This window comes from Rattus rattus, chromosome 15 (assembly GCF_011064425.1).
Source record: "Rattus rattus isolate New Zealand chromosome 15, Rrattus_CSIRO_v1, whole genome shotgun sequence".
Lineage (NCBI taxonomy): Eukaryota > Metazoa > Chordata > Mammalia > Rodentia > Muridae > Rattus > Rattus rattus.
This window is the reverse complement of record NC_046168.1, coordinates 10,097,208-10,123,152: the sequence shown is the minus strand read 5'-3', so window position 1 is coordinate 10,123,152 and position 25,945 is coordinate 10,097,208. Positions and strand designations below refer to the sequence as shown.

The following is a 25,945-nucleotide window of genomic DNA, read 5'->3' as shown; positions in this document are numbered from 1 at the left end:
CCCCATTGCCGCCCTCCCCCCAACAATCACGTTCACTGGGGGTTCAGTCTTGGCAGGACCCAGGGCTTCCCCTTCCACTGGTGCTCTTACTAGGATATTCATTGCTACCTATGAGGTCAGAGCCCAGGGTCAGTCCATGTATAGTCTTTGGGTAGTGGCTTAGTCCCTGGAAGTATTTTTCCATTCTTAGAGGATGTTTTAGTTACAGAACTCTGGGTAGCAGTTACCTATGGAAGACATGTTACATTGGTTGTCGCTTTAGGCCAGCTCAGGTTCTTATTGACACCATGGCTCCTTAAACTCCCTCTGTCGAGCAGGCTGACCTCTAACGCACAGAATCTGCCTGCCTCTGCCTCCCAAGCACTGGGACCAGAGGTGTGTGCCTCAGGCCTGGCTCACTCCATGGCTCTTAACATTTTCTTTTAAAAACAATTTCGTTATGTCCTTTTATGGAAGGGAAACTTTTTAACCTTGTCTTCTGCTTTATTATTGTCATGAGGGAATTCTTTGGACTTCATGAATGCATGGGTCAATTCTTTTTTTTTTTTTTTTTTTTTTTTTTCTTTTCTTTTTTTTGGAGCTGGGGACCGAACCCAGGGCCTTGCGCTTCCTAGGCAAGCGCTCTACCACTGAGCTAAATCCCCAACCCCGCATGGGTCAATTCTTATTGCACATTACGTCAGCCAGGGCCTTCAAATGTCACCTTTGCTTCAGTGTTCTCTTTTGATTTTAGTAAGGTTTTTCATTAATACATGAAGATTTCTGCCTCTTATGCACCCTGCCCCCTCTTATTTTCTTAAAGGCTTTATTCTGGACAGTTTTATCCTTAAAGTACCTATTTTTTCATTCATATCTAATATTTGGTCACTGGTCCAGTAAGTGCTTAATTTAGTTCATTTTTTCAAATGCATGTGACTTTTCATAGTGTGTGTGTGTGTGTGTGTGTGTGTGTGTGTGTATGGTTAAACTTTGGCCATTATCCTCTTGAGAATAATAATTAGGAGTTATAATTATCTGTCAGTTATGAAAATCTGTCAACGCTAATGTTTACAAATCTCTGGATCTGTTGGAGGAATAATTTGATGTATAAGACAATAATAATCTTTTTGTGAAGATTTTTATTTGGTCAAGAGTTTGGGGCTGTGAAACCACCTTAATCAGATGATCACAATGTTACCTCTGCCAGACCACCTGCATGACTTATGTGTGGTCAAAGGTCATGATCTCTGCTAAGATTTGAATGTTGGGAGTGACCTACAAAGGTCCACATTAAAGACCTGGTCCCCAAGGTATCACTGTTAAGAGCTGTAATGTGAGATGTTTGGTGTTGTCCCCCCAAAGGTCACTTTGCTTTTGGGGCTCAGGAGATGAGCTGCTTGCTTTGACTGTGCACCCGCCATCTTGTGCTGCTCACCAGAGTTCCAGAGTAGTGGGGTCAGGAGGTTATGGGAAGCTCTTCTTTTTGGGTTAACTTCTCAGGTGTTGGTTGGAATGACAAAGCAGAGTGTGGTCTTCTAGTTCTTTGTTATCTTAAAATGGAGGGGTCCCTGAACCAAAGCCCAGAGCCAAAGATGTTTTCCACTGTAGTTGGCATCTGTGTCTAGGACTCTTTTTGGCCCCCAGTCTTGCAGTGCAAGCAACATAAAATATTTATTTGTTTGTTTGTTTGTTTTTAATAAACTCACCAAAAGCAAAAGTTGAGATCACTTTTCTGAGTTCCAACTTTTAATGGGTTTGGACTGTTTATCTCTCATTATGTTAATAGCTATTTAATGCTTTTAAGGAGATTGTTTTAATATCTAACTTAAAATTATTTTCAGAGTTGGTCTGATTGTCCCGTGTGCTATGTTTCTAAGTAGAAGTCCAGACATTTGACAACTTGTTCCAAAAAGACCAAACGTTCTTTCATTAGTCATCTTTGTTAATGCCTCTTCGTGGCATAAATGAGAGACTCAGGAGACATAAAAACTAACACGTGGTTGTTTTCTTAATACCCTCACATATTTGTTTTTGTTTTTTTGAGACAGGGTCTCTATATATCCCTGACTGCCTCTAACTCAGAGATTCCCCTCCTCTGGGATTAGAGGCTGAGCCACAGCCTTCCCTGCCCTGATATGTATTATTTGCCAGGCTAGTTCCTGCGTAGAGCCCCTAGGAAAGGAGGCAGGATATTGTAGTCTAGTGTGGTCATTGGATTAGTTGTCCATCTAACCCGAGGACATAATGTGAACATTGTAAAGAGGGATTTTGTTGGGACAGAGAGGACAAGCACTGAGTCGACAGGGCTTACAAACAGATTGTCCTGCGTGTATTTTCAGTAACTAATGTGAGAATTCTTGTGCTGTGTGTTATTTGGGATGTGAGTGTCCACCTGTGTCACAGCATGCACGTGGAGGGTCAAGGACTGTGGGCGCCTCAGTCCTCTCCTTAATCCAAGGTCCCCAGGATCAAATGCAGGCTGTCAGGCTTGGACGTAAACACCTTTACCTCCTGAGGCCAGCCCAGGAAGTTGTGAATTTTACTCTTTCATGGACAAAATAGGAGTTTTAAATCTTACATATCTGTAAAAGTGACTAATTTGTATTTGAGTTCTGAATTTGACTAAAAGTGGAAGTCAAGCTTTTGGTCAGGAACTCTGGGCTTTATATTGGCAGGCTGCCTTCCTTGTTTGGATGGTTATACTGGAAATTAAGAACAGTATTGATATTCATAACTATGTGATGCTTTCCATATCTGCAGTCAACTCGATGCATCAGAAACATACAAGCGGCCCTTTGGTAGGAAAAGTAAAGTTTCTGAGTTTCGCTGATTCTTTGTTTCCCTCTGCCAAATGAATATACTGAAGACCTATGTTGGTTATGGTGCCCTTGCCTCCTGTGTTGTCTCTCCTTTGCCCACTTGTCTTCAAAGCATGGATGATAGATAAGAAGAGACTTTTAGAATCAGAAAAGGCCCTGCAAGCATGGAGTCTGTTGGGCTCTTCTGTCTTGCCGCCTGTGTAAACTGTGAGAGATTAGGAATGCCCTGTCATTGTTTCCTCAAGTGCTGTTTGCCCTGCACTGCCTCCTAGACAAGGCCAAGATGGTGACTGATTGGTGTCTTTTTCAGATCTGTCAAATGGCTAGTGTAGCTTGATTACTTACATATTTATTGCCAATGCAGTTAATCTTAGGCTTCATGAATTAATGAGTGAATTTTGATTTCTTAAAGTCTGCTACCTGACTGAATTCGGTTTGCGTTAGTCTCAGCCCTTGGTCTTGGAAGCTGTTAATTTTTTGTGTCAATCCTCAGCCTGGCCTTTCTTAAGCATTCCTTACCCAAAATACTTGAGACCAGAAGTGTTTTGGATTTTTATCCTTCCTGGGTTTTGTAATATTTACATATGCATAATTTGGGGATGGAACCCAAGCCCAAATATGAATCAGCTTATATATTTCTCATACTCCTCAAGCTGTGTATATGCATACTCATATAGTCTCTTGGTTGTACCAGGACCAGACCCAGGGCCTAACGCCTCAGTGAGCACAGACCGCTGCTCTTTAGTTTGAATTTTGACTCTGGCCTGTTACATGAGACTGTGTTCACTTTCCCATCACGTTGGCACTTACAAAGTACTGGATTATGGAAAGTTAGATTCCTGGTTTTCAGATTGCAGTGCTGTGTATTTTCGAAAGATTTTTTACTTAAATAGTAACCTTAGTAAAGCCGCAGATGTGTTAGATTGTGTACCTCAGACAAGGAACAAATGATACAATTTGATACTATTCCACAATCACAGCATTTAATAGATCTAATTAGTGAGCCTATTACCTTTTTTCCAATCTTGTTATGCTTGGCTGACAAGTGTGATGCCCAGTTTTCCTTGGTGTCTTCCTTTGTGTGCCCTGGAGTGTAGTTTCAGTTCCTTTATTTAATTAACCTGGGACATTCTACCCACCTCAGTCTTTTAATTTCTTCTGGCTTTGCCATAGTTTCATTTCAGAACATCTTTGATATATTTTATAATATTCCAGCAGCCTTACATTAGTTTCTTACTTCAAACACATTTCTCCTGTGTCTTCTCTAACATTAATTCACATATTGATAGCACCTAATAATATATTAGCTATCTGTTGAAACAAACTTAAGGGTTGAAAAGTGGACAGGATCTTAAAATTTTTATTGTTTAAATAATTTATTCATTTACTTTTATGTATGTGTATCCGAGTATATCTAAGTGTGCAAGAACCAGAGGTGATAAGAAGAGGCATCAGATCCCCATAAATGGAATTACAGGCAGGTGTGAGCAAGCAATCATGTGGATGCTGGGAACCAAGCCTATGTTTTCAAAGCAGCAGGTGCTCTTAGTCACAGACCATCTCTTTTTTTTTTTTTTTTTTTTTTTTTTTCGAGCTGGGAACCAACCAGGGCCTTGCGCTTCCTAGGCAAGCGCTCTACCACTGAGCTAAATCCCCAACCCCCAGAGCCATCTCTCTAGCCCCCTAAACATTACTTTGGTTGTTGTATTTCTTTGGTTGAATACTTACCAGCTATGTGCATGTATGTCCTAATCATACATCATATTGGGTTGAAACTAAGTTATGATTTTCATAGACATTTAATACTCACTTAAAAACCAAATCATGTTATAAAAAATGGAAGTCTGTTACAACAATATAACGCCTTTGACAACATCAAAATTCCTTCACTTTCATAAAAAAAAATTAAGTATTTTCTGTATTGGTAGAATTTTTCTCACAACTTAATATTTAATAAGGAGTTGCCGTGTTATGGTTTCCCATTAGTTTATATTGAACTAGTGAGTTTTTTGATCAGAATAGAATTAGGTCTTTAACAGGAAGTTACATTCCAGTGTGGCCAACAGCTTGCTCATTAAGTGTCATAAAGGTGTTGAGGATTTGAATTTGAGCTGTGAGAGGAATGGCTTCACCTGTGGCCAGTGTTGAGCACTTGGCTTTCTGTGCCTGGAAAGTAGATTGCTGTATGCTTTGGTTTTTTTTCTTCTAGTCGTTTCACTTTTGTTGAGTTTCAAATTAAAATGTTTTATTTGTCTTATAGCTCTTAAAAGCCCTATGATTCTAGTAGCTGAGGCTTCTAGTTCATTACTTGATCTGTAGTTATCATTTACTTTGAGTATTTTATATAATTCTTACGTAGTAGATGTATACTGTCATTTTATTGAAATTAAGCACTCATCATTGGTATAAGAAAAATCTGTTGAGAATTAATTGCCTTAGTTCTTAGAGAACACAACCTGGATTCAAATTTGACAACTGTCTTAGTGTTCTATTGCTGTGAAGAGCCACCATTACCACCACAGCAACTCTTATAAAAGCAAGCATTTAATTGGGGCTTCCTGGCTTCCAGTTTCAGTGGATCAGTCCATTCTTGTCGTGGCAGGAGCATGGTGGCACACAGACGTGGTGCTGGAGAAGGAGCGAGAGTTGGACATCTGGATCCCCAGGCAGCAGGAAGAGAGAGACATTGGGCCTGTCTTAGACTTTTGGAAAACCTCAAAAGCCTCCTTCAGTGATACAACTTTCTCCACCAGTGCCTCACCTACTCCCAACAAGGCCACACCTCCTAATCCTTCTCAGGTAGTTGATGACTAAGTCACTGCCTGATGACTAAGCTTTCAAATATTTGAGCTTCTGGAGGCCATTCTTCAAATGACCACTGCAGCTTTAATTTGATCAGGAAAACCCGTTGAACTGTTATGTGGTTCACTTGTAAGTCTACAAGATGAAGGCACGGCATATTTTATGCTTTTTAAATACATTTCCTGAGTTGATAATATGGAGCCACTCCTTTTATATAAAAGATAACTTCTATACACAGACATTTAAAACTCATATCCCACTTAGATTAACAAACGTAGGCCATTTCTCGTCATATTATCTTGGGTGTTTTCAGATTGTAACTCTTGCTTGTTCTCCTTAAACCCTCACCCTCCCACCAGGGGATAGCTAGACAGTGGTGGAAAGCTTGTCCAGCAGGTCTAAGGCCATGGGTTCAACCCCTAGCACTAGATGGAGGGAAGAGAGGTAATGAGCATAATTTTAGGCTAAAAGTAGTTAACTAAAGTAGTCTGAAGTTTCTCCCACTGTCTGCGTACACATGTTCATATATGTTGGTGCACATATGTGCATGTGGACACCAGATGACAACTTCGGGTGTCTTAGGTGCCATCGATGATCTGTAGCTTGACAAATAGGCTAAGTTGGCTGGCCAGTGAGGTTAGGGATCCACTTGTCCTGTCTCCAGCAGCTGGGCTCATAAGTGCAGCACCACACCCAGTGTTTTAGCTGTGGATTCTGGGGTTGAGCTTGGGTGCCCAAGGTAAGCACTCTACCAACTGAGCCGCCCCCGTTACATCACTCCCATCGTTTGCTTGTTCCTGGTTGTTTGTTTTTGTTTGTTTGTTTGTTTGTTTGTTTGTTTTGAGATAGGGTTTCTCTGTAGCCCTGGCTGTTCTGGAACTCACTCTGTAAACCAGGCTGGCCTTGAACTCACAGAGATCCACCTGCCTCTGCCTTCCAAGTGCAGGAATTAAAAGGCTATACTACTACCTCTGACCAGCTATCATTCCCATTTTAAACATAAAAGAAATCAGCTTTGTCAAGAAACAGACTTAAACTTTTGATCTTTGAGTAGGTATTGAATGCATGCAGTACACATCTCAAACTGCAGCCATGTATATATAAAATGAGAGTAAATCCTCTCGTCTTGCCTCATCCACAGAAGCAGAGGCAATCAATTACTAATTTCTTGCTTGTCTTTTCAAGTTCTATCCCACAGAAAGACAGATTTTAATAAACTGCTATGGATGCTCTTTTGGAGGGCAAAAATGTATATTATTAGAGTATCACATTCAGGAACTTGATGTACTTAACAATTTCCACTGATAACTTGTTCACACTACAACAAACTTTTTCATTTCAAACCCTATAAAGCAAATATTAGCCAACAGTAAACAGCCTCTGGTCACAAAGCACTTCAGTTTGGAAATCCTTCTGTTCCGAGTTTAAAAGTGGCTCTGTGGTCAGTGGTAATAGGGACATGTGGTGGGGGCAGCTGGGTTGCCAGCCGTTGGGCAGAGGGTTTCCAGGCATTTCCATTGGGCATTACCAGGGTAAGGGGAGAGAATCTGAGTCTTCCACTAATTGCTTACCTATATAAGCAATTTTTGTCAACTTGACTGGAGCTAGAAATTCATTTCCAAGTTGACTTGCTTACTCACCTGACTGGTAGATCAGTGTTGAGCTGGGCCTCTCATGTTAGCCTCTCTGCAGGGCTACTTAGGTATCCTGAGGACAGTGTGACTGGTTCGAGAGTAAGCAGTCAAGAAACCAAAGCAGGAGCTATCGTTTCTATCACCTAGCGTGGAGGTCCCTTACCTCCATATCTCCTTCATCACACAACTCTGCCTTACTCACTATAGGGGACCGCACACAAAAGCCTTGGCCCCCAGAGCTTTAAAGTCTCCGGGGATCATCTTGGAAAGTGGTTGTTGTCCCTTAACATAACTATATACACAAGGATTACAGTAGCATTCCTGGTTTGGTGTCTGTTGTTACCTCGAGGATAAGACTTTCAGAGCACTTTCTATTCTGCACCCGTTGATTGCTTACTGTTCGGAATAGTGCTTGCTGGTCAAACCTGGGGCCGGCCCTTTACCCCTGAGCTACCTCCCCAGCTCTTGCTTTACTGAGACAAGTTTCTCTTGGTAGCACAGACCTCTCTTGAATCACAGTGTAACCCAGGTTGATCTCACCTTCTCTTCTTTGTGTTGGGATTACTATTACAGCATGCCCCACCATGCCTGGCTTGGTTTACTTTTAAAAAAAAGTCTAATAAGACAACAGTGGGAATAGCTATGGCTATTGATGACTTCCTCTTTGATATTGAAGGACACATATATTAGATATGGTTCTCCAGAGGAGGAGAACCTAGACAAGAGGGGGTGTCTGGGAGGGAAAGAATGGTAATCTCAAAGGCAGAGACAAAGGAACGAGGCAGGTGTAATCATTCTGAGTCAGAAGGCCTGTGAATGGGGGGAGGAATGAGGGACTGACAGATACCCTGGAGACAGAGCTAAGGACAAGGAGCTATGCTGTCATAACCCAAGAAGAGAGCTCATCCTTGTGACTTTTTGCTCTGTCTAGATCTCAACAGACTAGATGATGTCTGTCCACATGGGTGAGGATAGTCTACTGATTGAGATGCTAGTCTCTTAGAAATAGTCTCTCTCATAGGTACCTAAGAAATAGTACCAGATATTTGGGTGTCTGTTAATAGTCAAGTTGCACCACTATTGGCTAAATCATGTGTTACTCTGCTATGTTGTGGTAAATAATTAAAAAACAGATTCATTTATCCCAGGCTAGTGCCGGTACCGTATGTAGGGCCACATGGCATCTGCGGGATAGTTTCATCTCAGTCAGCAGAGCGTTTCACCTGCGAAGCTCCATCCCATCTCACACTGCCGATGGCTACTCTCTGAGCCCAGCGGCAATCCATCTAGTTCCCAGGGCGGGTCACTGCCATATCAGTTTCATACAGAGACCACCTCTCAAGGCTCTCTTCCTGTGGACTCAGTTAAGTCACCACATGAAAGGACACACCACACAATAACCTCTGATCCAATTGATAAGATATAATCTGCCCATCTCGACAGCACAAAATCCTGCACACACCCATCCCTTAAAAATAGTCATAATAATCCATATCTATGTGCAGAGAAGAATCTTATCATCTGCCGCCATGTTCTTCCAGCTCCTTCTCCTCGCTCCAGCCCCTCTCTCTTGCCTCTAAAACTTTGTTTCTGTCCATCCTTCTTTCTCATCCAATGACAGGCCTTGTTCTATCCTGTACCTGCCTTCACCCACATAATGACATCAGCCTACACTGCTATAGCTGTTACCATCTAATCCAGCCAATGGATTGTCATTCAGATTTTAATGGGCATAGGGTATCTTTCATTCATAAAGGTATGAATTCTTACCGTATTCTGCATAAATTTTAGATGTTGAAATCATTATGCTGCGTGAATAATGTGGAGGAGTGAGCGCCACAGTATAAGACAGAATGGGAGAATTATCTGTTATTATTCAAAGAGAGCTCTGATGGGCTAGGGAGAGGACTGGCCACATAAGCATCGGGAGCCAAACATGGCAGCGTGCATCTGTAATCCCCACACTAGTGAGGTAGACACAGAGGATCCTTGGGGCTTGCCGTCCACCAGGCCAGATTGGTAAGCTCTAGGTTCACTGAGAGACTCTGTTTCAAAGTATGAGGCAAGGAGCAGTTGAAGAAGGTGTTAAACATTAACCTTGGCCTTCAAACACACATGCACACATATGCACATCCAAAGTAATAAAAATACCCAAAGTAATTTTTAGGAAAGAACTTGAAATATTTAGTTGCAAGAGGGTGCGATGACAGAAAAGTCTGTAACTCACATGCTTGTTTAATTCATGTGTTTCATGCATTCAAGTTAAACATCAGGTAGGTAGTTGAATATTCAGGAGATAAGGTTAAGAAAGAAATACCACTTTGAGATTTAGCATAATATAGTTGGGCATTTACTAGGTGAGAATGATAATGTAAGTGGACAATCCTAGAATAAATTCTGAGGTACGCCATTCCTTAGATGACTAGTGAAGATTGTTAGTGGCTTTTAAGTAAGTGTGCGTTGGAGTTTTCCTATAACTCAGATAGCTCCCAAGTAATGGAGTCTGAACTATTACATGTATTTATCAAGCTTTAAGGGCACAGCACTGAGCAGTATTACTCTGTTTTAATCCTCTAAGCTAATCTGGCTCCCACCCAGGCAAAATCCCAGTGATACTTGCATTTTAGTATTGATGTGGCTCCCTGGACTCCAGGTGTTTCACATGGCGTCTCCTCTCTCTCCTTCCCTCCTACCTTGGCTGGAAGTCTACCCTTGTTCTCTACCCTGCTCAGTCATCGGCTGATCAGCTTTTATTGACAAATCAGAAAATAAATGGGGAACAATGTTTACATAACATTGAGACAGGAGATTCTCAGAATAAAAATTGCCACCAGATATGGGGAGCACAGAAATCAACACTTGAATAATCTTCACACAGTGCTCGATAAAATTATACCTACAGAAGAGGCAGGGCTACTCAGTGAAATTAGGAGGAAAGCCATTAGAACATGGCATAGAAACTAAGTCTTGAAGTATGTTTAAGAAGGAAGAATAATCATAGCTTTGTCAAATATTACTAAACAGATGGAATTTGGCCATGTCTTTCACAGAAATAAAATATCTAGGACGGATTTGTACAGATTAGTAATACTAGGGTGTGTCTGTAAGAGAGAGCGATCCACTAGAAAAGGAGAGCTTGATTATGTAGAGAGAAAAGACTAATTAAAAAGATAGAGTGGTTAGATAGAATCAACCTTTGATAGGAGCAAGAGAATAAGGTTAGTCCACACTTATGACCGTGGAACGGAAAGATGGTGGCTTGTGCTTGGAATTGCAGCACTTAATAGGCTGAGGTAGGGGTATTTCTGTGAAATCAGATCAGCCTGGGGACAAGAATTGAAACAAAAGAGACAAGCAACAGTAGGGTGGGCAGCTGATCCATGATGGTCACAATAAAGTTGCTTGTCTAAGGTTCCAGTCAACAGCTGCTGCCACCCAACAGCATATAATCTTGAGGTGTGCTGGAGAATGCAGGAAGTGGAAGGTTGGCTTTGAGTTGTTGGCAGTGAAAGAATTCACCAAGTCAGAGCAGAGTTACTGAGAATACTGCAAGGGAGCCCCTGCCCCTTAGGAAGGGGCTCACTGTGTGTATGCTAGTGCCTTTGTTTGTTTGCTACCTTACATAAATGGTTGGTCAGTGTTTGACTTGGGTGGGAGTGGAGTCAGGACTTGTAGGGTGGCAGTTCCATGTTGGAAGTTTGTGGTATAGTTAGTTTTGATTGGCTGTGTTCAGTCACAGCCTTTCTGTAGTACCCATCAGACCACTCCTCAGTGCTCCAGCTTCCTGAGTTTCTTGTTACTTTTTCTCCCATAAGCAGCATGGTAAACTCATCGGTACACCCAGCTGGTCTCGGGTGGAATCTTTGTTTTGGTTTTCGGTGCCCTCTGAGTATGGGTAAAATAGACATTCATTTATGTCTTCTCAGGAAAAGATATTACATATATCTGCTATATCTGTAGCATTACAGATATAAATTTGTGTGTTATGCTTGACAGATTATGTAGTTTTTTCAGTAGCTTTTTTTTTTTAAAAAAGAAAGATTTATTTATTATATAAGTACACTGTAGCTGTCCTCAGACACACCAGAAGAGAGCATCAGATCTCATTACAGATGGCTGTGAGCCACCATGTGGTTGCTGGGATTTGAACTCAGAACCTCCGAAAGAGCAGTCAGTGCTCTTAACCACTGAGTCATCTTTCTAGCCCCTTCAGTAGCTTTTATATTGTTAAATAATTGTATTAATTCTTTGAGAATTTTATACAATATACTTTGAACATTCATCCCCCTCAGCCCTCCTGCGCCTTCCCACCCAATTTTATGATTACTTCTTCTTCTTTCTCCATCAAGTCCAGCTAGTGCGTCACATTACTAAAGTGTGCGCACACCCTCTGCTAGGATTTTGTCTGGCTAGAGCTTGTACAGGCCTTGTGCATGCTGTCCCTATTGTGCATGGAAATTCAATTGCTTTTATTATATCAGTGAAGTTGCTCTTTAATTGAGCATATCATAGGTGGTAAAAATAGATTTGTTACGGGTTCGAGGAGACATGAAAAGCTCAGAGTAGGAAGCAAACTGTCTAGGAAATAGAGTAGTGTGAGTCCCTTTCATGTCTTTACTTGTAAATGTAAAGTGAAATAGCCAGCTCTGTTCCTGACCCGTAAGAGTGCCACTTAGTTCTACTTCCCAGAGCCCCAGAGGAACCTACTTCCTTTGTGATTTCAGAATTTTGCAGGCAACACACTGTTCTTAGGGTCAGAAGAGTATTGTTTTCCCGTTTTAGAAGGTAGAGGAGGGATGCCAACCCTCCACTTGCAGACTGATTAGTTCTTATAAAGTCAGTTTCTGTGGGACAGTTACCAAATTCAGCCAGAGTGCTTATCACTTCAGTGGATCTGTGGCTGTCTGTCTGTCTGTCTCTCCATCTCTGTGTGTGTGTGTGTGTGTGCGCGCGCGCATGTTTATGTCTGTCAAAAAGAACTTTGTATTCTCAGTCATGAAAAAACACTTGGAAAGGTACTCCTCTTCTGCTCCACCTATTTTATTGAATGAGTCTGTTGTTTTTTTGTTTTTTGTTTTTTAAAATTAAGTAGCAGAACTTTGGGGAAAGACTAAGAAAAGACCATTTTCTATGGAATATAGTATGGTTTAAGATCAAGAGACATTTTGATATTCAATATCAGTTAAGAAAGGTATTTGAATGTGAGATGAAATGTAGTTCAATTTTTGAATCTTACTTTTGGTTTCTATAAAAGAACCTATGTGCTATTTCAATAAATTCTATCTGACCTTGGATACTTTTACAAAAGACATTTTTAAAGACTTAAAAATTATATGATGTTTCAGTTCTAAAAACATTAGCTGGAATGGGGATATATTTAATGGTAGAGGATGTGGGTAGCATTCAGAAGCACTCAGTCCCCAGAACCAGGAAAAGGCCACCACATCTGATTTGAGGGAGGGTTCATGTGTATTCTGTGCATTGAATTCATTCATCTCAACTCTGAATGTCAGAGACATTCATTATGAATCCATTGACTAGTGACTTGTTTTCTTACCAGAAGGAAGTGAGGTCTGTGTGTTGAGTGCCACCTGCAGTAGTTGTACAGAAATCCAGGGTCTCCTGTTCTGAGTGACAACATCCTGTTACATTAGGGAAGGCTTATAATTTGTTTCCATTTAGAACCGTGGATTATCTGGCCTATAATAACGAGCTTTTGTCTTCCAGTGTACAGACATTAGTGTTTAAAGTTGAACAGAAAGCAAAAGGAAGAGAAGATACTCAGAAGAAGAAGAAAGGGGCTCATCAGTAGGAGATGCTGCTGTCTCTAGTTGTTATGGAGTAATAAAAAAGGATTTGTGCATTTGATTTGTTTGTTTTTGTTTTGGGTTGTTTTGGTTTTGTTTTGATGGTACAAGCTTAGGGATATTGCCAGGTATCCAGCACTCAGTTTCTGAGACCTCGTCTCAGGAAAACCAAACAGCAACAATAGAAAGCATACAGACAGACGAGTGGGATTGGGAGGTATTGCCATGAAAGTCAATCTTTTGTTGCATGGAAGCTTTTTAATTTCATGAAACCTATCAGTCAGTCTTTGCTGTGTTATTTCCCAAGCTGTGTTATGTTGTCAGAAAGTCCTTGCCCGCTGCTTCTGTCTTGAATGCCTTTCTTCGTTTTTTTCTCTAGCTGTTCTTAAGTTTCAAGTCCTACATTAAAGTCTTTGATTCATGTTGCATTTATTTTCCTGCAGGGTAGGAGATAAGGGTCTAGATTCATCCTTGTACAAGTGACTGCACAGCTTTTCCAGAACCATTTGAGAATGTCTTTTATCCAGGGCACTGGTTTTTTGTTTTGTTTTGTTTTTTTGACACCTTTGTCAAAACCAAGAGGTTTATTTTCTGCCTGTTATTCTGTCCCATGGACACACTGCCTGTCTTTATGCCTGACTACCCTGGTTTTGTGATCTGAAGTATACTTTGTGATTCTTTTTTTGTTTTGTTTTTCTGTTTCTGCTAATAATTTTATTAGATCTTCTGAATTATTCACAGAAATATAAAACAGCTCCAAAAGTCATGCTAGAGAACAGAAGACCCCAGATAGCTAAGATACTCAAACAGGGAGTGCAGTGGTAGAGGAGTCATAATACCAAATTACAAAATATATTTTAGACTTTTGTTCCCTAAGAAAGAACAGTTTATTATATGCCTTGATTCTGGAACTTTTACAGCTTAATATAGTAAGAATTTAGAAAAAAGAATATAAAAGTTGATAAATAAAATTCTTTTTTTTTTTTTTCTTCTTCAGAGCTGGGGACCGAACCCAGGGCCTTGTGCTTGCTAGGCAAGCGCTCTACCACTGAGCTAAATCCCCAACCCCTGATAAATAAAATTCTTACTATAGTCAAACTATATTCTTTTTCTTGTAAACATGGTTTTCCAGTTGAAAATACTTTTGACCATAACACTTAGCTATAAATTTTATGGATATAATTTCTGATCATTTTTCCTTTTGAGTAGGAAGAGAGAGTAGTCCTGTTGCTTTTTGTAGACTCTGCTCTAATCATACATTCTTCTTTATTTAAAAATACGTATTCCGTTGCCTGTGGAAGGAAGCTTAAAAGTTGAGCCTAATAGGTAAGATCAAACTCTGTGCCCTCAGCATCCTTCAGGGCTTGTTCTGTCACTGTGCTCTCTCTATAGTCCTTTCTTGATAAGCTAGGCGTGATCTAACCTTCCATCTTTTAACCATATTAAAACTTGAATCAGCTAATGGTTAAAGCTTACATTACACATGGCCCAGTCCTTCCCAGACTCACTAGCTGATGCTGTGCTCATCATGTTGTGTGTTCACATACTGAACAAAGTACGTAAAATACCTGAGAAGCAGCAAGGGCAGGAACATCAAGGCTCCTGACCTCGTTGAGTTTGGGAAACAATAAGAAAACTTAACAAACATACAGACAGGACCTTTTCTATTTCAGAGTACACATGAACACCATGGTGTGATAGGAGCTTGAGGAGTAGAATGGTGGTGTCTTTGAAAATGGAGGGTGTAAAGAAACAGGCATAGATTTGGGGAGCAGAGTTCTTTGTCTGTTTGATTACTGGAGACTGAGTCAAGGGTTTTGTTCATGGTAGGTAAGTTCTCTTCTTCTGGGCTGTACCCTAGTTCTTTTTTGTAAGCATATACATATTCATACATGGACTTAAAACACATGCACATAATTAAAAATAAAGTTGTTTTTAAAATGTTAAGAGAAAATGCATAGCCCAGGTGGTAAATCAGTGATACATTGTATTATACACAAGGCCTTGGCTCACTCCCCAGCCGCCACCTCCCCCTCCGACCTGGCCCACAAAGTTAGTTGGCATTGTATATAAAATATATAATGTTCTGTATTTTTATAGTATCTCATAGTTATAGTTACATAGTATGTAATTGTTACTTTGTACAATATTCTATTCATCTTGGAAAGGTATCAAAAGTTTTTAACATCTTAGCAATAATGCTTAATATTTTTTACAATATAAATAGTTCCTCTTTTTTTGCCTCATTTTTATTTTGATGGTACTAGGATTGAACCTAGGGATAAGCACTAGCATTAAACTGTATCCTTTCCTCATATTTTTTTTTCAAAAATATTTTATGTGTGTATTTTGCCTATATGTGTGACGGTGTATCATGTATATGCTTGGTGCCTGCCAAAGGCCAGAAAGGGGCGTCATATACCCCAGAAATATATCTCTTTGTAGGCAGAAATCTGTTCTGTTTGAATTCTGTAAAGAGATAGTTGAATTCATCATTAAAAGCAAGACTCAACTAAGCCTCTCAAAAAGGAGCATTGATTCTAACTCACTTCAAAAACTGAATTACCATTGTTAATATCCTTGTCAGTTCTTTAAACTGCTAAGTTTTTTAGAAAAATGTATCTACTGGTCTGGTATGAAGTTGACCAGTCCTGAGGGAGGAGTGAGGTTGAATATAGGAAAGATGAAAACGACGTAATAGGTTCATTCTCCAGCACCCCCTGGTCACTGAATCACTGACTACTACTAGTGCATGTAGTAAAAATGTAGACAAGTGTTGACTATCAACTGATTTCTTAAGGTCTAAGTTACTTTTAACTCATGACGTAAGATGTGGGAGGGCTGCAGGTCTACACCATGTCAGCCCCAAGTGTAGTTCTCATAGGCATCTTATACTGCAGTACTGTGGGAAGCAAAGCCACAGGCCAACAGGAGTAGTTTCACTGAAATGTACATATACGGCATTTGTTCTCGCCCCAAACCTCGCTGTTTCTTCCATCAAGTCAATAGAATCTTCATCCCCTAGCCTTGAGCCTCAAGTGCACCTCCTGTTATCATTCCACCCCTCTGCAGACGGGGAACTCTGCTAACAGACCCTGACCTGCCTTGACTCTGCTTGGCAGACAGAAACTTTTTTTTCTCTGCTTCAGAGAAGCGACAAACAGCTGTTGATAATGTTTTTTTAGTGTGTGTGTGTGTGTGTGTGTGTGTGTGTGTGTGTGTGTGTGTGTGTGAGTGAGTGTGAGTGTAAGCACGCATGCGCTCACACACCATGTTTGAATGGGTGCCCTTTGAGACCAGAATAGGGCATGGGACCACCCAGATGGAGTTAGAGACAGTGTGAACTTTCTTATATGGGAACTGAACTTGGGTCCTCCGGAAAAGCATTCTTTAACCACCGAGTCATTTCTCCAGCCTCTAAACTGTGAGTCTTAAATTGGGCTTGATGAATATATGAAATATAGAACATACAGTTGAAGATAAACTATTAATCTTATTTGGTTGTATGTGTGTCTCTGTGCATGTATTTATGTATATGTAAAAAGCCTATCTGTCTATTGGGTGTGTGTTTGTGAGACAGGGTTTCCTGTGTAGCCCTTGTCTGTCTTGGAACTTGCTTTGTAGACCAGGCTGGGCTTAAATTGAGAGGTCCGCCTGCCTCTGCCTCCTGAGTGCTAGGGTTAAAGGTGTGCACTATTACTTATGCAGCTTGGTCATAATTTTTTTTAAGGTTCAAATTTTTCAAAGATAATTTTAATTCACTATTTAATAACACTTATAAATGAAGCCATTTACTAAAAACAAATGTAAAATGGACAGATATTTAAAATTAGAAGTATTTCTGGAAAAATGAAATCTTAAAAATCTTGATATAAAATTTATTTCAGTGTTATATTTTGGATAAAAGTTATCTTTATTTTTTTTATCATTCCATCTATTTCTGTGAGAGTGTGTCTACATGTGTAGGTGAGGGTACTTGTGGGGCCCAGAAGATGGTATCTGGTTTCCTTGAAGTGGAGTTGCTAGACAAGAATACTGGAATCCAGACCCATCCATCCCTCATGATAGAGCATCAACTGATCCTGACAGCTGAGACATCTCTCTAGCCCCCAATTCTCTCTTTAATTCATGTATATGTAATGCAGATCATAGCATAGAATATAGATATAGACAGCTCTATTCCTATATATGTACCACCTGGTACATATATATTACTTTACACGTAGCAAAACATATTATCACTGTTTACATTGTTAGTTGGAGTTTAAAAAAAATAGTAATTTTTTTTTTTTTTGGTTCTTTTTTTCGGAGCTGGGGACCGAACCCAGGGCCTTGCGCTTCCTAGGCAAGCACTGTACCACTGAGCTAAATCCCCAACCCCAAAATAGTAATTTTTTTAAGATAACATTCAGTCTTAAGGAAGCTGGCTTTTTTTTTTTTTTTTTTTTTAGTTCTTTTTTTCGGAGCTGGGGACCGAACCCAGGGCCTTGCGCTTCCTAGGCAAGTGCTCTACCACTGAGCTAAATCCCCAACCCCGGAAGCTGGCTTTAAAAAAGGCTATTATTGGGGTTGGGGATTTAGCTCAGTGGTAGAGCGCTTGCCTAGGAAGGCAAGGCCCTGGGTTTGGTCCCCTAGTTTCAGGAAAAAAAAAAAAAAAAAAGGCTATTATTGATAATTGAGTTTTTTTGTTTTTTTTTTAAATAATCTAGTTGGCCACATGATTACAGTATAAAAAGTCTTTGGTTTCTTGTACGTGAACCATAGTGGTTCAGGAGCATAATGATCATAGCTTTCTTTGAGATGTAGTTTTTGGTGAGCCATGTGTAAGGAGGCCAATGGGTTCATTCTCCAGCACCCCCGGTCACTGAGTCACTGACTGCACTAGTGCGTGCAGTAAAAATGTAGACAGGTGCTGACTATAACTGATTTCTTAAGGTCTAAGTCACTTTTAACTCAGAGCCTGAGTCAAATTATTAGGCTTAATTGTTTTATAGACTATTAGGGATTATTTTGAGGAGTTTTTAAAGTATATTCTTATTTTGCAAGATAATTTTTCTTTCTGGAAGGTCAGTCGTGTATGAGAAATCCTGAGTGTGTCATAGGTGGTGACCATGTATGAGTCCTACAGAGGGAGGGAGGCGCTTCCAGTTACAGGACCGTAAGTCTTTGTAAAGCCACGCCATCTCATGAAAGGCACTTGGGATACAGTGAGGTTGACTCACATGCTTCCTTTGTTCAGTATGACTCGTTATTTTTTCTAAATATGTTAAGATTTTAGTGTGTAATTCTAATTACAGTTATAGTGTGGTCAGTGTGGAAGTCCTGATTTTCATGTAGGAAATATACAGTATAACTGGTATAAATGAAGATGGATAGAAAAGACCCAAACACAGAAAAAATAAAAAGCATATTCCCCACAATCTCAGCTTTAAAAGAATAACTATTTTTGTTGTGTTTTATTTTAAGATTTAATTTTTATTTTATTTTTGTATTTATGTGTGGTTCTGTGCACATGAGCCAAGAGAGGGAGTCAGATTCCCCTGGATATGGAGTTACAGACATATATGAACTTCTTCACCACCATACCCTCTAGCCCCTTGTGTTCTACTACTCTATATAATGTTGTATACACTGGAATTGCCTCATAAATGCTACTTAGCAGCTTCTTGTCATATTTGAAAAAAATACAAGAAGTTATAGTGAATATACTTCATTTAAATCTTAGTTTTAAAACTTAAGTGGATAGGGCTAGGGCAGAGAGAGTGCTTATTTGGTAGACTGCTTGCTTAGCATATAAGACGCCCTGGGTTTTATTTTTAATGTCTAGCTCCTCATAAACTGTGGTGGTGGTATATACCTTTAATTAATATCAATTAATACCTCTAATTAACTAATACTGATTCATGGCAGCATACACCTTGAATCCTACCTAACACTCATGGAGGCAAAAGTCCAAGGTCTTTCTTGGCTCTCTCAAGTGTGAGGCCAGACTGGATGCATGAGACCGTGTCTCAGAAATCAGTTTTTAAAAAGTTTCCTCTTTTAAACTGAGTTTAAATTAAACTTTTAAACTAGAGTTTAATGTGAATCTTGTCCTTTTAACTCATAAATCAGTAAATGAAGCATAAGTGTATGCAGTAGGCTCACCAGTAATTAACAACATGTACTGTATGCCTGGGAGTGCCTTAAATACTTTCTCCATATACCAACTTCTATTTTGTGCTTGTTCTCATTTTATAAAAGAAGAAATCTAATCACTAAGAGGTCAAGTGACTAGTTAGAGGGTGAGAAGAGCAAAAGCTTTTAGACCCGGCTGCAACTCTGAGGTCAGACACCAGTCACTCAGTTCTGTCATCATGGCTTTTCTGGTAACTGTCCTTATACAGTTGTAATTAGAGTTAATATACCGAATAAGTTAATGATTTGCAATGTCAAGTTATTAGTTGTAATTCACGGACTAGAATTGTGTTTCTCTGCTGCAAGTGAATCATGGGAATGAAATATATTTACTGCCCCTCCCACCGTCAGTATCCTGCATCCTGTGCCGGGCTTTCCACCCTGAGGAGCTCCTGGTTAGGAGCGTCAGTTAACAACAGGCTCTCTGGGTTTGCCGAGGTAGAGGTTTGAAGGTGCACAGGAATCTTGGTTTCCTCTGGACACTGCGGTGGAGTGGGGTGGGTCTCTGCCCTGCTGTGAAGCAGGGTCAGAAGCGTGAAGCAGCTGTGTAATCCGCTGGATGCTGACCAGGGCGCTCCCCATTCCAATCAGGAGCCTGAGGATTGGCTGGGCGTAGGCACACGTGACCGACATGTGGCTGTATTGGCGCAGCCTGCCGGGGTGTCACTGGAGACAGAATGGAGGTGCTGCCGGGCTCGAAAATGGGGTAGGTGCTGGGCTGTGATGACCAGGTTTGCTACAGGAGAGAGGGGGGAGGTGGTTTTCCCATGGACTGCCTTAAACCGGTGACCTTTCCTTGGCACAGGCTCTGCTGCCACATGCCAAGCCTAGGAGGCAGGGGCGTCGTCCCACTCCTCCCCCACCCCCCACTGCAGCACAGGAGATAGATTTCCTGTGCTTCTGATCCTGGGGTTTTTGACAGAAGAGGAAGAAAGGGGGAGGGGTAGAAGTGGTAAGGGGAGGCTGGGGAGAAAGCCGTTTTGTTTTTTATAATGCCTGTTGACAGTGGAGTGGAATAAGAGTATCTAAGGAAACGAGTAGAGGACAACAAAGAATGGAGCATATTCATGGCGAGGAGCGAAAGCCTAGCCCTTTGAAAGGCTGCTTTTCCTCCTTGGCCACAAGGACACAGGCAGTGGTAGCCAAGAGTGGGCATTCAAAGCTGCAGCTGATGGCTCATGTGGAATCTAGCGGAAAGGGCTACCGAGGATGGGAGGAAGAAAGGACATGCACTGCAGATCCCAAGTGGTCATTTGGTTGACTGGTGAAATACCGTTCAGTAGTACTGCGCCTGCTTTTGTACAGTGTAGAAGTGAACTGGCTGAGAATAGGGTGGCAGAGACACCAGTGTCTTTGTTAGCTCCAGAATGCAGTGGTAGAGGCTTTCCGTGGTGACTGCAGCAGGGCTTTGCTGTAGACAACTGCAGAGGAGTAAGTGCCCCTGAGCAGATAACATGCTCAGTAGCAGGCAGTGTACAAGAAGCCAGCTCGTAGCTTCACCCCAGACAGGAGAAAACACATATTTTGCACTTTAAAGTAGGAGATATATCAGATTATGAATGTTTTGGCAGTAAAATGTATCAAACGCTTTGATTTTATATCACAAGATAGATTCCAGATGGTTTGATTTAGCATAAGAACTATAGGAAATCTTAATGCATTATGTATGGAACTGGATCTTTCCCTTTGTTAGTCTAGCTTTTATGCTGTTAATTAGATCATTCGAGGTTAAATCACTTTAGAATGTAAATTACTTGGTGAAAAATTGTGGGCAATAAATTTTTTATAGGCCTGATACTTGAAACCTATATTTATTAAATAAATTTGTGTTTCTCTTTTGTCTTTTTAAATTTTAATTTAATAAAATCTACAGATAACTACTTTAGATGTACATCGATTTAGTGAGTATCCACAAGGCATGCTTGGTATGTTTGAAAGTGTTCATCTGCAGACTGAGTCTTTGCCTTATTTCTGCATGTCTGTGGCAACCTCCTGCACTCCTGATACCCTGAACTGGACTAGTAGTGGCTTTGTAGGGCCCTTTGGGATCAGTGTCCAAGACAGTCCCCTTTAAATACTGTTTGTGTGGTTATCTTAAGGGAATTTCCAATTTTGTCTCAGTATTTTTCAAAATAATAATTACTTGAGTAAATAACACGACATAAAATTTTCATTGACAAGTTAGCACAGTTTATTCATTTTTGCTTTGCTCTTTGTCACTGTTTTGAGACAGTTCAGACTGGCTTCCAACTTACTTATGCACTCCAGAGCAAATTCAAACTTCCGATCCTCCTGCCTCAGCCTTTCAAGTGCTAGGATTATAAGATTTTACCAGTAAGCCTGGCCTAACTTTATTCCTTTTGTTTGTTTGTTTTATGTTTTAATGTTATGTGATTGTGGATGTCAGGATTAAAAGTACTTAGGGTAGCTTTTGAATCTGATAGAAAGCATAGCCAGGAGTAAAGATATCAGACAGAGTTGACAAGCGAATTAATAGCTAACTCTATTCAGTCCCCAGGATCTCAGTGTAGGTCTTGAGTTTATAAAACTCTCGTTTTCACAGATGTTGTCTCATTTAATCACTTAGTGAATGTAGCATTATTTTCATCTTATATGTTCCAGTTCTCTTACTTAGGTGTGTGACACTACCTAAGGCCATCTATTGTGTAAAGATAAGCACTTACATCTATTTTGCTACTTCTATAAAATCACTATTAATGTCTCAGAGTAGAGCATACAAAATAGTGTATGTATGACAATTGAGTTGAAAAGCAGTATCATCTGTGTGGACAAGAATCCCGGTATGTGTGACTTTGAATGTTTTGTTTTGACTTTCAAGATAGGGTCTCTCTGTGTAGCCCTGGCTAACTTGGAACTCACTCTGCAGACCAGGCTGGCCTAGAGCTTACAGAGGAGCTTCTGCCTGCCTCAGCCTCCCAAGTGCTGGGATTGAAGACTTGCACCACTACTGTAAGAATGCTTTATAAAAGATTTATAGCTTAAATTACATTTACTTATTTATTTACTAATTTATTGTATGTATGTATGTAGGTCACATGACAACCTATAGGTCTTGGTTCTCTCTTACTATGTGGTTTCCAGGGATCAAACTCAGTTTATCAGGCTTGATGGAAGCACCTTTACCCACGGGGCTATTAATTAGCATAGTTAAGATCAATCTTTTAAACATTTCTACAGTATTACATTGCAATATCTTTCGAAGTGAAGTAAATAGAAGACTACATTAAGAAGAAATCACTCCCGTTCAGGGTAACATTCACTGTCACTGAGCTTTTGTAGTCCTTAAAATTATTTATTGTTAATTACTATATCTAGAATTATGTGACCTATTTAGAAATTCATAAATTAAATATTCAAAAGTATGTTTTGTGAACTAAAAGCTATTCATGATTTTGTTTGCATTACTTAGATTTTTGTTTTACTGTTTTTCTCCTTTACTGATTTTCCGTAGTGTAACTAATATTGCAGTGTTACATGTTTAAATGCTTTGCCACTCCAATCTCACTTCCCACTGGGAGGAGGAGTGCAAGTGAGACCTATCCGCACACGCACCTGAAATGTGATAACGCTTGGTTTAGGACAGTAACACTTGAGGAAGCATACTCAGTACATACTTATCAGAGTGCCAGCCACTGCCAAACCTCGGAAAGAACCAAATGAAACCTGGGAACAAACTCTTACGAGACTCGGAGCAAACTGTAAGATTGAATGCAGGTTGAACACTGATAGCTTTGGCTAGCCCTGGGCACCTTTTCAAAAAGATTTATAGTATCTGAAATATTTCCTGATTTGCAGGAAAAGGGTAGATTCTTTGAGGTATGTTATATAAGGAGAGCTTTCTCCTCTTTATTTTCACTTCTCCTTCAATTCTTCCTTCAAAGTGTGTGTCTTGGTTTTGCAGTGCTGGAGACCAAACCCCACAGCCTTCATGCTGTCCCGAGTCTCTGAGGTGCGTCCAGGAGCATTTATAGGTGTACGGTTTTGTGGTATTGAATGCATTGTGCATCTATAACTACCGTCATCTCCAGAATGTCTTCTTCTTGTGGAAACTTTTGAGAACATTAAAACCCAGTTTTCCTTGCCCCTTGACACCTAGCAACCAGCTCACTACTTTATGCCTTTGTGAATTTACCTGTTGTAGAACTGCTTATAAAAAGATTCGTATAGTTGACATCTTTTGACTGGCTCAGTTCATTTAGCATAATGTCTTCATATATGGTCTATGTTATACCGTGCTTTAGTCTCTTATGTTTTAGCTTCATTCCTTTCGAAGGCTAAGGAATACGGTCATATGCACACTAAGTGTTGTTTATCTGTCCTCCTTCAGAGTGTGCTCCTGTTCTGTCCTCAGTAGTGCGGTGTGACCATGCGTGCTCTGAGAGCTATTGTCTTTGCTTTCATGCCCTATGTGTGCTACCCAAATGTTTTAACTCACTGCCATTTTTAGAGACCTGTCATTTTTAATTTCTGTCCACTGATTTTGTGCTGCTAACAGCTGTGTAGCATCCCATATTCGCCGTTACTCTAGTGGAGACTGTAGGGTTCCTTTTTTCTAAATTCTTATCTCAAACTGCAATGGTATACACTTGATCATGACTACTCACTGGTTGCCTTAGTTATGTTACTATGTTACAAATCACACCAACCCTTAATGGCTTGAAATGACATTGTGCTTAAATTATAAGCATGTTATTGTTTCCATGAAGCAGGAGTTCAGGAGCATCTTGTTTGTGTGAGAAAACTCCCAATTTCTCAGGAAGCTTCAGTCAAGATTTTGGTCATCTTGGTAGTCATCAGACTAGAACGGAGGCTAATTCTAAGATGGCTCACTTGTATGGCCTCAGCTTCCTCGCGGCTGTTGGCAAGAAGCTCGTTTTGCAGATCTCCATGGGGCTGCCTGACTGTCTTCATGACATGGCAGCTGGCTTTCCCCAAGTGAACACAGCAGGAGAGAGGAAAAAGGAAAGCACTTGTGACCAATGTTTCAGAATGTCTGTACACTGTTATTTCTGTTGTCTCCCCTTTATTACAAGCCACTGAGTCTAGCCTACAAAAAAAAAAGACGAGTTAGACCTCTTAAAGGAATAGAGTCAGAGAATTTGCATAAACATTTGAAGGTTGTTTTATGAACCAAGAAAATGTCGCTGGAATTTAGTCCTAAGAGAAGTGATCATCATATTGGCATTGTTCCTGTTGTAAAAAAGTACCACAAACTTAGTGGGTTTGTTGTTTGTGAGGGTTGGTTGGTTGTTTGGGTTTTGAGACGACGTCTTGTGTAGCTCAGGTTACCTTTGAACTCCACATGTAGCTGAGGATAGTCTTGAGCAATTACTGATTTTCTACCTCTACTGCTGGGGTTATGGATGTATACCCAGTATTATGTGGTGGTGGGGTCAAACCCAAGGCTTTGTGTGTGCAAGGCAAGCACTCTCCCAGCTGAGCCATATCTGCAGCCTACTTCATGGTTTAAAACAAAAATGTACTCTTGTCCATTCTTGGAGATCAGAAGTTGAGATGGTTTTCACTGTACCAAAGTGAAGACACTTCAGAGGCACAGCATGTCCTAAAAGCTGGAGAGAAACATTCATTTCCCTGCCTTTCTTTCCCCCAGCTTCACTTCCTTTCTTCACTCGCCCTGTCATAATTTGTCTCCCTCTGAACCTGATGCCTTGCTTCCGTTGTCACGTGTCCTTTCCTGCCTGACCCTGTGTCTTAACTTCTGAGGACATATGTGATAACATTGGTTCTGCCGAGTTGAGGAAAATTTGCTGTACAGGCCTTACTAATGACCTCTGCAAAGTCCTTGTGGCCAAGAAAAGCCATGCGTTTGGAGATAACAGTGCTGCCATTTTGTTTGCCACAGGTGTCCTAGCATAGCCTTTTTCCCTGAAGCATTTTAAATATTAATTTTGAAAATAATTATTTTGGAGTGGGTGTTTATCTGTATATTAACTACTTAGGACTTAGTCTGTGACAGAAACTGAGAGATGAGGTTATCCTTTGTACCTTTTAGACTTTCGCAGCACCTTTTGTGGACTTCCTAGTCAACCCCCAGCCTCTCTATACATCTAACCACATACACACTGGTGTTATATCTCCCTCCCTGGTTTTCTAGATTCCTCCATACTGCGTGTGCGTGCATGTCTGTGTCTGAGTCTCTCTCTCTCTCTCTCTCTCTCTCTCTCTCTCTCTCTCACACACACACACACACACACACACACACACACACACACACACACACACACACACACACACACACACACACACACACATTCCTGTTACTGAACTTGGGGGTCACAACCTGTACCCCAAGTCAGGTCTGGTCCCCCATCCTCAGCAATTAAAAGCCAATTGAAAGAACCAAATTAAAAGTGGAAGCTGAAGACTTCTTCAGTGTGGCCACATTGGGAAGAGAGAGATGTAGGGACCCCTCCCTCCCTCCATCTTCTCTGTCCTGAAGTGAAATTAAAGTGAAAATAGAGGACCTAGGATTTGTCCATCTAAACAGTTCAGGTCAGGATGTGTGACCACTACCATCATGGGTAACCTGCCCTTGTCTGGACTTTAGTCTCATTCTATAATCCAAAAGGTTTTTACAACTGTGTGGAATCTTTTCCCAGGAGACAAGTTTCCCTTTGCTTCTTCCACCATGAGATTCTTAGGAAATTTCTATTTCTTTAAGGGCTCGTTTCAGTAGTATGATAGT

The 25,945-nt window shown here is 40.6% G+C and overlaps 1 protein-coding gene across 10 annotated transcripts in view; it reads left to right on the top strand.

The window, feature by feature from the left end:
* Apc (APC regulator of WNT signaling pathway) overlaps positions 1–25,945 on the top strand; it is a 91,788-nt gene that overhangs the window by 5,236 nt on the left and 60,607 nt on the right. For 3 of the 10 annotated variants that reach the window (XM_032885378.1, XM_032885366.1, XM_032885379.1), the window contains exon 1: positions 19,834–19,924. The exons of 5 other annotated variants lie outside the window; for them this stretch is intronic. Coding sequence is in view for 1 of the 5 variants with exons in the window: in XM_032885368.1 (XP_032741259.1) it covers positions 19,850–19,924 (75 nt within the window). In the remaining 4 variants the exon portion in view is untranslated. Of the gene's footprint in view, positions 1–19,096; positions 19,925–25,945 lie in introns of those variants that run through there. 2 more of the 10 variants (XM_032885368.1, XM_032885372.1) reach the window with 1 other exon arrangement.